This window comes from Artemia franciscana, chromosome 7 (assembly GCF_032884065.1).
Source record: "Artemia franciscana chromosome 7, ASM3288406v1, whole genome shotgun sequence".
In the NCBI taxonomy this organism is placed as follows: domain Eukaryota; kingdom Metazoa; phylum Arthropoda; class Branchiopoda; order Anostraca; family Artemiidae; genus Artemia; species Artemia franciscana.
In genome coordinates, this window is record NC_088869.1 from 34,677,527 (window position 1) to 34,690,572 (window position 13,046).

At 37.9% G+C, this 13,046-nt stretch overlaps 1 protein-coding gene across 5 annotated transcripts in view; it reads right to left on the reverse strand.

Moving 5' to 3' along the window:
* LOC136029198 (regulator of G-protein signaling 7-like) overlaps window positions 1-13,046 on the reverse strand; it is a 139,429-nt gene that overhangs the window by 69,594 nt on the left and 56,789 nt on the right. For all 5 annotated transcript variants that reach the window (XR_010617993.1, XM_065707341.1, XM_065707340.1 and 2 more), the window contains exon 8: window positions 4,508-4,740. Coding sequence is in view for 4 of the 5 variants with exons in the window: in XM_065707341.1 (XP_065563413.1) it covers window positions 4,508-4,740 (233 nt within the window). In the remaining variant the exon portion in view is untranslated. The remainder of the gene's footprint in view (window positions 1-4,507; window positions 4,741-13,046) is intronic.

Here is a 13,046-nt window from a genome sequence, read left to right on the forward strand (position 1 = left end):
AATTTCATCCCCCTCCAACTTTTTCTTCATGGGGAAAATCTGGCCGAAAGTTTCGACCTGTCAACCCAAGCCCCCCTTTAACGTTGTCCGATCGGGCTGAAATTCACAAGTTAAGGTCCCCTAGGGCCCAGGAGCTTATCCGCGAAATTTCAGCTTGATCCGATAACTCCTTCCCTGTTTTCCAGAAACCACGCATAGCCACTTAAAATTTATTTACTTTTTTTTCCTAGACGCCTACAGGTCACATCCGACATCGGATCTGGGTGTACGAAGACTCATTCGATGCGGAATTCTCCGAGTAAGTGCCCATGAAAGTTTCGTAGGAAAATCTTAACCCCCCGAAAGTTTCGACCCTCCAACCCCCCCCCCCCCACCCACCCCTTTTAACGTTGTCCGATCGGGCTGAAATTCACAAGTTAAGGTCCCCTACGGCCCAGGAGCTTATCCACGAAATTTCAGCTTGATCCGATAACTCCTTCCCTGTTTTCCAGAAACCACCTATTAGCTATTTAATTAACGGATTTCTCTCCATAAGAGCCCATGTTAATTTGAAATTTTTAAAAGCTATTGAGAAGTTATATTTACACACATGCAAGTTATTAGCTCAGTTGGTAGAGCGTGAGACTTTTAATCCTCGGGTCAAGGGTTCAAGTCCCTTACGGGCGGTTTTTTTCACAACATCAAAAAAATTTTGATAACACCTGGACAGCTTATCATTTGAGAGATAACAGAATATTAGCTTCTTATGAGCAAAAGAAACATTTCGGTCATTCTATCTATTTTTTTTCTATTTTATACAATGATTTAAAAGCGGGGGGGGGGGTTCCTCTCCTAATTCCTGTACGAGGAGTACAGGAATTATTAAATTACATCCACCATGGATTGTAGAAAAACGTACAGAAATAATATGAAAAAAACTTCGTTTTCTTAAAGAGTTAAAGAGGCTGCGTCCCAAAGTCGAACCTTAAAACGTACAGGAATTAGAAGAGGCAGTTGGGGGGCTGCCGCCCCCCAAACCCCCAGCTTTTAAAGACTCTTTTGTACAGGTTTTTTGTTTTTTTGCTAACCCCCCGCTCTTGGCTTGGGAAAGGCCCTCTTTTAATTAACAAAACATTGAAATGAATGAATAATGGAATAACTTCGAAAAATGTTAAACACAAGAGGACAGGAGAACCATTGCGCCGAAACTAGTAATTAGTAACAATGAAGTCCCCCCACAAAAAAAAACTGTACAAACTGTAAAACAAAAAACAACCTGTACAAAAAAAAACTGTACAAACTGTAAAAGAGTCTTTAAAAGCTGGGGGTTTGGGGGGCGGCAGCCCCCCAACTGCCTCTTCTAATTCCTGTACGTTTTAAGGTTCGACTTTGGGACGCAGCCTCTTTAACTCTTTAAGAAAACGAAGTTTTTTTCATATTATTCACTTTAAGATTCTAAGAGATTTCTGGACCGTGCACTGTTAAGTAACGAGATTCACCAGAAGACACTGTCTGCTGCCAGGATGGCAAAACGGTGTATCTTCAGTGTCTCAGGAACGGCTTAGACTAAAAGGTTTAAACGTTCTGAGAATCTTGAGAGGGGGGGGGCAAGTGGACACAGAGCTATAGCTTCAGGAAAAAGGTAAGGCTAAACCAAAAGACATTGTGACCCTATCTGTGATATCTCGAGAATGGTAATGGCCCATTGAAATGGGAAATACCAAATTCAAGTATCCTTTTTAAGAGTCAAAAGTCATTGGTGCGAAACGAAAATCTCTTCATCGCTCTTTCTTCTTACCCACCCCCTAAACCCTGAAGACATTAGACAAAAATTTTGAGACAACAAATTTATTCAAAATGGTTGATATGCTCAACCAAAATGTCTAAATGTCATTGTATTTTGAGTTAGATCTTATGGATTACTTGTTAAGCCAAGATTCACGGGGTTCGCAAGAGTGTACTATGAAAACATTACGTGCACCTGAGTAAATCAAAGAACACTATGTGCACCTAATGTATCGTATTAAAAAGTTTGGGGAGTAATGGAGGGTAAAATGGTCATTTAGGTTTATTATTTCCACTCAGGGGAAGGGGAGTAAAGAGAATTATACTACGTCTACTTAGGTCCTCAAAGTAGCATGTCTGTAATACCATTGAAACAGGTTGGGGGAAAGGGTTGACACTTTCAGACACTGTTGGATTAAGAAGAGGAGAAAGGCTGGGCAAGGGAAATTTGACTTATTTTTAAGGGGGAAGGGACAAAGCTCTAACCAATTTTTGTCTCCAATCCATAGATAAAAGATGTTTTTGCACTATAAATTCCCATGAGAATCATAGTTTGTACAAAGTTAAGTAATGGGATAGAGCAACAAGCCCTATGTACTACCAGGTTGTCAAAATAGCGTATATGCAGTGGACAAGTACTAAGGAAAGGCTTTGTGGGTTGAAAGAAAGGGTATAGCCAAATAATAATAAAAATTAAAAAGACCATTAAATATATCTAGGCTATGAAAATGACATATATGTAATATCTTGACAACGCAAATGAACGGCTTAACAGATCCAGTTGAAACTTTGAGGTAACATTGGACAGGAAGGGCGGGGAATCAAGCACATTTTATACTTGTCTGGGGAGGGGGCAAGAGGTACTTACGATGGACAATCAATTTTTGACGAAGAACGTAGTTGTATTGATTCTCATTGCGAAATGCTATGTTTTTCTTTCGCTGATTTGTGTTAAAATTTTAGGCCAAGAAAACCGCTCAATTAGAACTTCAGAACCAAAGAAGCCTCAAACAGGAAACAAAGTCATCTTTATTGATTTTTGACGCCCTTCTTTCAAATTAAAGAGAACTTTTTTAAACCCCTAATATACAGGATAATCTATGCTGTTTTTCAGTTTCAATATCGCTCTTTAAATTCATTTGAAATAACTCCTTTTATAAATCAATGAAACACAAAGCTTATGCAAATACCACGGATAACAATGGTAACACAACTTTTTCATTTCAGTAGAAAAACAAGCGAGGAAATGAAAAATTATGAATAGATATAAAGAAGTGCCTTTATGATTAGTTTGAGCTGATATGATAATTAAATTGTTAATATACGTTGATTTTTAATCTAAAAGTGAAAATTAGTTGCAGTGTTTAAGACACCTAAGAATAAAGAAATTTCAAATTATATTTTCCAATGGATCCAAATAAGCAGCTATATTATGCATCGCATGATGACGTACAAATAAGTGAAGAAATTCTAAACAAATGAATTGATACTAAAAGTCAATTTATTTTCTTGAGCTCAGTTTTTTCTTTCTCCCGGAGAACTTTTTTTTCAAATGACAAAATTAGAAATTGATCACGACGTTGATGTTAATAGTGAAAATGAAAATGGAAAAAGCCTCTCATTTTACAATACAAAGACCTACTTTGTAAATGTTTCAATCGATAACACAAATTTTGACATTACAGTTTTAATCATGACCTTAAATTTTTTAGGTATTTATTAAAACATTTTAAATTAGTAGGCTACAATAAAAATTTAAGTCAAGAAATATCCGAATTTTTCACAGTAAAAATTGTTATTATTTCTGATATTGGTAAATAGAGAAAGTTCATAGTTTCATTATGTTACAGCTTTAATTTTAGATTAGCTCCATTTCTATTTAAACAAGATCTAACATCTAATATAAGAAATAAACTTGAATAATCCATTATACTCATTTACTCAGAAATTAAATTAAAGAAGATATACTACTCTATGGTGGGTTGTTTCTTAAGGAACTTACTGCTTTAGCTGCTGCTGTAAATTAAAAGGCTGTAGAATTGATGAATTGCTAATAATATTATAAACTAGATATCAGTATTAAAAATTATTCTAAACAAAGTGTTTTATTTGAAGGAATAACCTATAAAATAAACCTGAAAGAACCTTAACAAATAATTAATTAACAAAAAATTATTTAAATTTAAAATTTATATATGAAACTAAGATTTGAATATATGCTCTAGATAAATAATTGAGTAATAGAAAAGGAATGAATAGTATAAATAATTAGATCCAAGAATACTAAACATATTTTAGATATCTCAATGCTGGAAAAACGTTGCTATAAAACGCCACAAAAAATATTTTTTTTATTACTATTAAATTAGTTATAAATGATTTTAGACATCTGTATTATTTTATGCAGTTGCAAATATCGTACATCAATCGAAGTCTTTAAATTTAAAAAGATCGGTATATATTAATATTAAATCTATAAACTTCGGTTCAAACTAATAATTTTTTTCCTATAAGTACATTTTTGTGTAAATTTATCACAATTTTACTGTATGATGTTAAACGAAAAAAACTCAAAACAATTCAATCGTATTACAAATTTCTTAGGAAATACTTGAAGGATAGTTTGGTGTGGAACATTTATAGGTGCCAATTGTATTCCTTAACAACCATCACGGTTATAATAAAAGATATATGAATCAAAAGGGTGTTAAACTTAAAGAACAAATCATAGTAAAATACTTACGCTTCAGAGACTTTGGACACTTTAACAGTCGTTCTTGCAATTCTTTTTCGTAGAGCTTCAATTTCTTTCTGAAGTTGTTCGGCGGGGGATGCAGATATTTCTGGCAGTGGAGGTGGGGACAATCTCCCACCCGCAATTCCTATGGAGTGGTGTCGCAGAGAAACATTCCTCATGGGTCGATTCATTCTGCAAGCTTTTCTTATATCAACTTCAGTTGTATTCACGCATCCAGGCTGTAACAAAATAATTAAATCCAGTCAATGAGCCGTCGTAAGATTGCTTTTTATCCCTCAAAATATTGCTGGCTCTTGTTTCAAGAATTTGGGTCAAATGGTGGTACACAAGGGCATATTTGCTTCCGCTGGTAATTTGCCATTGAAGACTTTAACTTTGGTTCGTGCAGTGTGAAAAATGTGCTATATCTTTTGGGCCATTATCTCAAATTCAACTTTTAGAAGAAAAGTCGGCAAATAGCACCTTGTTTGAACCGGAATTATGCAAAAGTTTTATTTTCTTATGACTAAAGAAACAAAATGGATTCATAGCTTATTTGAACTATCCAACTCTTGCCACCTCACCGCCATCATTCCAACAAAAATTAGGCATATGGCAGATTATTTGAACCAGACCAAAGTCCCATGAGGATTTTTAATCAGTATTCCTGAAGGCATAAAGTTTAACCGTGGACCCTTTAAGTCCTTCATACACCCTTTCTCCGCTCTTTTTTGTTGTTGTAGAAATGGAGAAAATTTACTTGTTTGAGGTAAATGTTTGAAGTAAAATGTTTGAAGTTCAACTTGTTTGAAGTAAAATTATGGAAGGCATCTCAGCCTGTATAATTGGTGGCACAAGTGAGCCAGTAGTCCTTCCGTATACCCCACCAGTACCACCCCAATTTATCACCAGCCAAATAGGCGATTAATCCGTCCATGTAGCTTTTGTTGATTCATTTGCAATAAATAAAGAGATGAAGAGTTAACAAGTATTTAACTGATTTTGAATTAGCAAATGTAAACGAAGGTCATAAATTGGACACGTCAAGGTTCTCATACTTAGGCAATTTGTAGTATACATACTGTACTACTATTAGGCGTATGTCGGTATTACACGACGATATTAAAGCTGCTGCATTGCTTACTCCAGTCCAGCCTGTTATATCAGGATCATTAACCTTGCACGATCTGGAGAATTGACATTTTCTTGCCTCTTCTTCAATTTCGGACCCCAAGCAGATCAATGGGTCAATTAATTGTAGACCCCAAGCAGATCAACGGTAAAACTAAGGTATATGTATGTGCATATACATGCGTTTTCAGAATCTGAAGTATTGATTGCTCCTAATCCACCGGGTTTTCTGGACCGCCATCGTGTATCTGAAGTGCCTAGCAACAATACGGTACAACTTAAGTTAGTTTTACGTTCATATTCACAGCTTCCTGACTTTTACCCCAAACTGGCCTATTTGAGCGGTCATATCTTTTAGTTTTGACCGACATATTGGATTAAAGGCACCTAGCGGCACTACGGTACAACTTAGGTTATTTTTTAGCTTATATTCGGAACTTGTGTCATCGATTACCCCATACTAGTCTGTTTCAGCGGTCATGTCTTTTGATCTTGACAAACTGGTATTTTTGTCCGCCATCTTGGATTTCAGGCCACCTAGTGGCGTTCCGAGGACATATTTCACTTGTTTAATCAATTCATATTAATTAACATTCTTGAAAGTACATTTTAGCCAGTTTTGGTGCTCTCCTCAAACAAGGAAGTATTTTGGTCATTTTTCGATTTCAATTTTCCCTATTTTTACATGAATTTCCCCTAAAATTCCTTGTCTTTAGGTTTGATTTCTCCTTATTTTCTCCCATGAAAAAGGCATATTTTGCCTTATATTTCCATACAATCTAAACGATAAAAACAAAGCGCAGCATCAAATTCTTATTTTTTACTTCAGATAATGACATATATATATATATATATATATATATATATATATATATATATATATATATATATATATATATATATATATATATATATATATATATATATGTATATATATATGTATATATATATATATGTATATATATATGTATATATATATATATATATATATATATATATATATATATATATATATATATATATATATATATATATATATATATATATATATATATATATATATATATATATATATATATATATATATATATATATATATAAAACATCTTTTATACTGCCGAGAACAAATAAAAAGTTCAATTAAGTGTCATCTCCAGCCCTTCATCACCGTAGCCCTTCTTGGTCTTGAAGAAAGCGACAGCTTTTGGTATGCTGACAGTTGATGAAGTCTTATCTTCGTTTTTCAACCGGTAATTGACTCGAATAAGTGAGAGTAGTGTGACTTTCACGAGACTATTTCGGACGTCTGTTTTGATTAATTTCAGGAGATTAAACAAACTCTTAGCTGGCACATTGCTAAAAGGTAAATCAGTGATATCACTAAATAAAATATAAAAATAAAAGATAAAGTGAATATCAGTGATATGCACTTCCGCAATTCTGGGTACGTGATTTCACCACTTCGAGTCTTCAGCAATATCTTCAATCAGTACTGCTCAACTGACAGGTCTTGAACTTGGGCATCTCCCAAAAGAAACTCAGTGACATCAGTCATTGCCTGTGATCTACATTCTACCTCCATTTTCTGGGGGCGACACTTCTCTCTTAGGACAGGAAATCTCGCAAATAGTGGCCTTAGAGATTTATGCTTTAATTTTTTTGTATTCCTTGGTCCAACCAAAACCAAAATGTCATAAATCTCGGCTTAAACCTTGAAACGGGCCTGGATCTGCCTGAAAGGGATCAATACTATCACTTGACTCTTGAGAATCTACGAGTTCTTGCAATGAGTCGGTTGGAGCTATTCTCGCATATTTCTTACTTTATAGGCAGTTACTCACATGGAAGATAAGGATCCAGTTAGGTAAACAAACCAACACTGTGAAAATAGTCCAGTTCCATGAAGGTAGACGCAACATCTTTCTCAAGTTTGCTGACACTTTCCTTAAAGTAGGGAAGAAGTGTAAGCTCAGATTGGAAAACTGTGTTGAATTCATTGTAGAGGCCGAGAGAGTAGTCCATGAATTCATGGTGTGGCCTGGTCAACTTGTTTTGTAATGTTGACAAGATAAGGTTTGGTTGAAGGGAATCAAGTTTTTTTTAAATCATTTGTTTGATGAAGTTAGTCAGACCCTCAGAAGATCCCTCACTACACTTACCCATGTCCATTACTTCGACATGAAGTTTTAGATCTTTCTCATTAAAACAAAACAAAACAAAACACTACAATGATATTTAGCCGCCTGTCAATAGTAAAATTTGTGGTCTCATCAATTATCACAGAGAGAAAAGTAGTTTTGAGCAGATCAACTAACTGGTTGTGTAGTACCAAAGAAAAATTCTGTCAAAAAACGTCTGTAGCTTTCAATTTACCCAGAGTGTACCCTGCAAGGGCATGGTCTTTTGGAAATAACTTTCTTAAGAGAGGGACAGAGCTGTTGTCAAGACGTATTGGCAGATTATGCTCTGCCAGAAATATGTAGATGCGCTGTTCAATTTTTTGGGAATTACTGCCTACGGTCAGAAGTTTTACAATGCTGCCACTTCCAGACTTCTTCTCAATTTCATTGCTTGGTTTTATATGCTGCTTGGTCAGAGGAGCCTGGTCAACTCTGATTTCATACTTTTTGCTAGACTTGTTTGACACTCCTTTCTCTATCCACTTCTTAGGCATTGGTAATTGAAGCTACTTGTCAACAAACTTTAGTCAAATTTTTTCTTTCGGGAATCCTGCCATAAGCCCCGTTTATTTTTGGATGGAATCACCAGAAGGTTAACATAAGGATCGACATCCTCTAATTGTCTTTCGGGACTAGATACAGTTTCGACATTTTTTCCTCTGATTCAGTACACTGGCTTTCAGGCATTGGACTCTTAAGATCTCTAGAAAAAGTGTTTTAGTATGGCTAGCTTGACAATCTTTATAATCGGAATGCCACTAGAAACGAAAAAAGAAATTTCCTGATACAACTCCTAATCTTCGCTAGAAGAGTTTTGCTTTGATGTCCTATAATCTTTAGGGAACAACCCAAGCAAAAACAACAAAAAGGAAGTTTCATTGTAAACGTAGCTTGATAAAACACTTTAATTTGGTTCTTTTACCTTGCTGCAGTCCACGACAAAACAGTAGATTTTACATCATTCCAGATGGCCACTGGCAGACAAGTGGACATAAACAAAAGACGGTAATAAATTTTATTGTTTGATTTATATCAGATTAAAAAGCGGGTAGTCACAGCTAGTTGGAGCAGAATGGAGGGTTCTTGATAGACAGTATGGAATGCAAATTTGTCTGCAAAAAAGCCATATTTTGCACCAACACTAGCACCTGTCCCTAACCTTTGGCACACATGCCACATTCTACACATGCTGTACATGAGAGTAACCTTATATCTACGTCTTTCAGGACCATAATTGCTAGAAACAAGTCTTTCAACTTCTGTAAATTCCTTGTGTACTTTCTTTTGTGATCATATTGTAGCTTGGCTCCAACTCTGTATTTTGGTATGCCAACTGATTTTTCCTGCCTTAATTTTGACCATGATTTAAGTAAAAGGTAAAGGTAAAGGATGCGGCACTAGAACCGTAAGGTCCAAAGTGGCGGTGCTAATCTCCATCTCAAGGTCCTTCAGGCAGGAAGTGCAACGGGGGGATGAGGGCCAGCCATCCTGTGCTTTTGCACACCCTTCCTGTTTACCTTCCCCAGATTTCTCCAGGTACCCATTTAGAGCTGGGTAGACTCTGGCTGAGCTTACAGAGTCACGCCACTGACCCCCGTCTCAAACCAAATAATTGGGTCCGCTAGGATTCGAACCCTCGCCCTCTCGGACAAATGATCTGAAATCCAGCGTACCAATCCAATCGACTGACCATGATTTAAATTTCGCTTGACCTAATGACAGTTCAACTTTGAATTACCACCACATTAAATAAAACTCCGGCATTTTTTGAGGATATAAACCAAAACAAAGTACCTACTGAGGATAGAATATCTATTGATTCATCTTTCATAGTAAGTGCCCTCTCCAGACGACTCAGCGCGTCCCCAGGTGAAAGATAGGTGTATACAGATGTACACAGATATGTATACAGATATGTAGGATATCTCCCATAAAGGGAGGCGCGAACAAAGGGGGACATAGCCCCCAGGGTCCATAAATTGAAACTGGGGGCCATAAATACAGGTGGAAGAGGAAGGAGACCCCTCTGATGGACACTGAGCAGGGCCCACCGGCGTGTGGACACTTTCCGCTAGTTGCAAACCTTCTTCTGGTAATGGGTTAAACTGTATTGTAATGCAGGATACCATCGTGGGAGGATCCTCTCCAGGAGGACAACTGCAGAATAGGGAGGAAGATCCAGATTTGGACAACGACCTCTGCATGTGGTATGCTCCGGTCCTTGCCCATAGAGCTTGAGAGTGGAAGGTACCACAAGGTGCTGTCTCCTGCCCCTTTTGGGGTCACCACCGCCTTTGCCGAGGCTAAGTATGAGGTCTTACGGCCACTCTTATGAGGCAATGTCTGTCTTAGGATTTCTTTTTGTCCGATGCTTGGGCCAACCACCCATTCAGCTAGTATTTACCAAGTTTTCAAGCGGAAAAAAACAGCCTCGGATCGGACTTTCTTCCAGTGGACGACCAAATGAGCGTCCTAAAACAATTTTTACGGATACGTTTACTGTTACCCACTGCAATGTACGTGGTCTGTGGTCCAAGTTGGATCACTTACAGCATATTGTAAATGAGGTCTCCCTTCTGTCATGTGTGTATCCGAGACCAACCTAAATTCTGGTGTCATCGATAGTGAGATCAAAATTACTGGTTACACTTTGCTTGGCCTGGATCACAAAAACATGAGAAGCTCGCCCACCAAAGATGAAAATCCCTGGTAATCTGGAAGATTGCTTGGAATTTGTGGAGTAAAAGTTTTTTAAATCAGGTATAATAATCCAAGGAGACTTCAAAATTCATCATGGCCACTGGTTGAAAAGTCTTACGACTGATGCAAAAGGCGTAGCTCGACTATATCTGAGTCTTACATATGGCCAAGAACAGCTTGTTGAATTTGATACTTATATTGGCCCTCATGGATCATCCCAGCTTGATCTCGTCTTAACTGATCATTCAGATTCCTTTAGTGTTGAAAGCTATTATAAAATTACTGGTTACACTCTGCTTGGCCTGGATCACAAAAACACGAGAAGCTCGACTTTTGGTGGAGGTGGCGTTGCTATGCACCTTAAAAATAACATCTCTTTTTTGGCACTTTCGATTTCTAGCAATAAGGAAGTCAAGGGTGAGAGTAAACCTATCAAATGAATCATTTGTTATTGGTACAGTCTATAACCCACCAAAGATGGAAATCCCTGGTAATCTGGAAGATTGCTTGGAATTTGTGGAGCAAAAGTTTCCTAAATCAGGTATAAAAATCCAAGGAGACTTCAAAATTCATCATGGCCACTCGTTGAAAAGTCTTACGACTGATGCAAAAGACGTAGCTTGACTAGATCTGAGTCTTGCTTATGGCCAAGAACAGCTTGTTGAATTTGATACTTATATTGACCCTCAAGGATGTTCCCAGCTTTATCTCGTCTTAACTGATCATTCAGATTCATTTAGTGTTGAAAGCTATCCTTTTGCCAGCGACCACGTAGCAGTTAGAGCTCTTGGAAATCTGAAAATACCTCCTCCCACCTGGATCACCAGGCAATATCACCACACAGACAAGGATGATCTGCAAAACCTCTCATCGTCAAGCCCGTGGAGTGAAGTTTTAAATAAAATAGCAGCGGCACTTCACGAAAAAGTGAATACAGAGGCCATTGAGTAATTCGTCCAATCGGAAACTGTAAAAGTCTCATCTCGAGATAAGCCCTGGTCCAATGCTGGTTGTAGAAGGGCAACCAGGGTCAGAAAAAAGATTCACAAGAAATGGCGTTTGACTGAATCCGACGAGGACCGGGCTACTTTTCTTAGCTCTCAAAACGAGTCTGTAAAAGCTGCACATCAAGCGAGAGCTGATTACAAACACAAGTCTTTAGACAAACTGTAAAGTACTCCTGCAAAGTGCTGGTGAAGGGTCGTCAAAGAAGATCTACCATCATTTCAATAATCATCTCGAGATAAGCCCTGGTCCAATGCTGGTTGTAGAAGGGCAACCAGGGTCAGAAAAAAAGATTCACAAGAAATGGCGTTTGACTGAATCCGACGAGGACCGGGTTACTTTTCTTAGCTCTCAAAACGAGTCTGTAAAAGCTGCACATCAAGCGAGAGCTGATTACAAACACAAGTTTTTAGACAAACTGTAAAGTACTCCTGCAAAGTGCTGGTGAAGGGTCGTCAAAGAAGCTCTACCATCATTTCAATAATCATCAGCTCCCACGCTTCACGTTGAAGGGACGATGATTCAGTCAGGCCAGGAAAAGAATGATGCAGTTGCACAAGCCTTTTCAAAGGTCTTTCAGCTGGATGAAGACGGAGTCATCCCTCCCCCCTTTCCACCACGAAACGATGCAAAATCACTAGCGTTAAGATAACTATTAGTAAGGTTCTCAGAGCACTAAGCCAGCTGGATCTCACCAAAGCTTCAGGAGTGGACACGATTTCCAATCTCATCTTTAAGACATGTATCCCTGAACTTGCTGCTCCTCAGCTCTCTGTACAGAAAATGCTTTGCAGCGGGATCATTCCCAAAGCCTGGAAAAATGCTTATGTGGTCCCTGTTCCAAAGGCAGAGTCCGACCTTACTAATGTAGGATCGTATCGTCCAATAGGTCTGCTGTCCTGCGTAGATGAAGTTTATGAAAGTGTCATTAATTAGACCTTTTACCAACACCTTGAGTCACCTCTGTTGTTGGCAGACACGCAATACGGTTTTCGCAGAAAACGGTTTACATTAGATTGACTGCACAATATCAAGAGTGGGTTGAGCTCCTTATCAGGGGCACAATATTCGTCCTCTCTCTTTTGACATGGCAAAAGCCTGTGATCGTGTATGGCTCAAGGGACTTCTTTTTAAAATGAAAGCTTATTGAAATGATGGTTGACTATTTGAGGTGCTTGCTGACTTTCTAGGTAGATGATCATTGCAAGGTGTCCTCGATGGGTTCATATCAAAAGAGCCCCCAGCCTTAACAAGAGTATCCCAAGGGAGTATTCTTGGGACGACTCTTTTCTTGGTGTTCACAAACGACTTAGGGGACAACCCTGTGAAGAAATCTCACCACCTTGCTGATAACATGACAACAAAAACATCAATTGCAAAAGACGAAGATCCTAGTGAACCAGGAGCTTCAGGCTGACCTGGAGAGAATAGAGGTGTGGGCAGATGCATGGCTTTCAAGTTTTAACGTATCGAAAATAAAAGAGCTCCTAATTTCTACGGCACGTAATTTGAGGGCTGATCCTGATTTC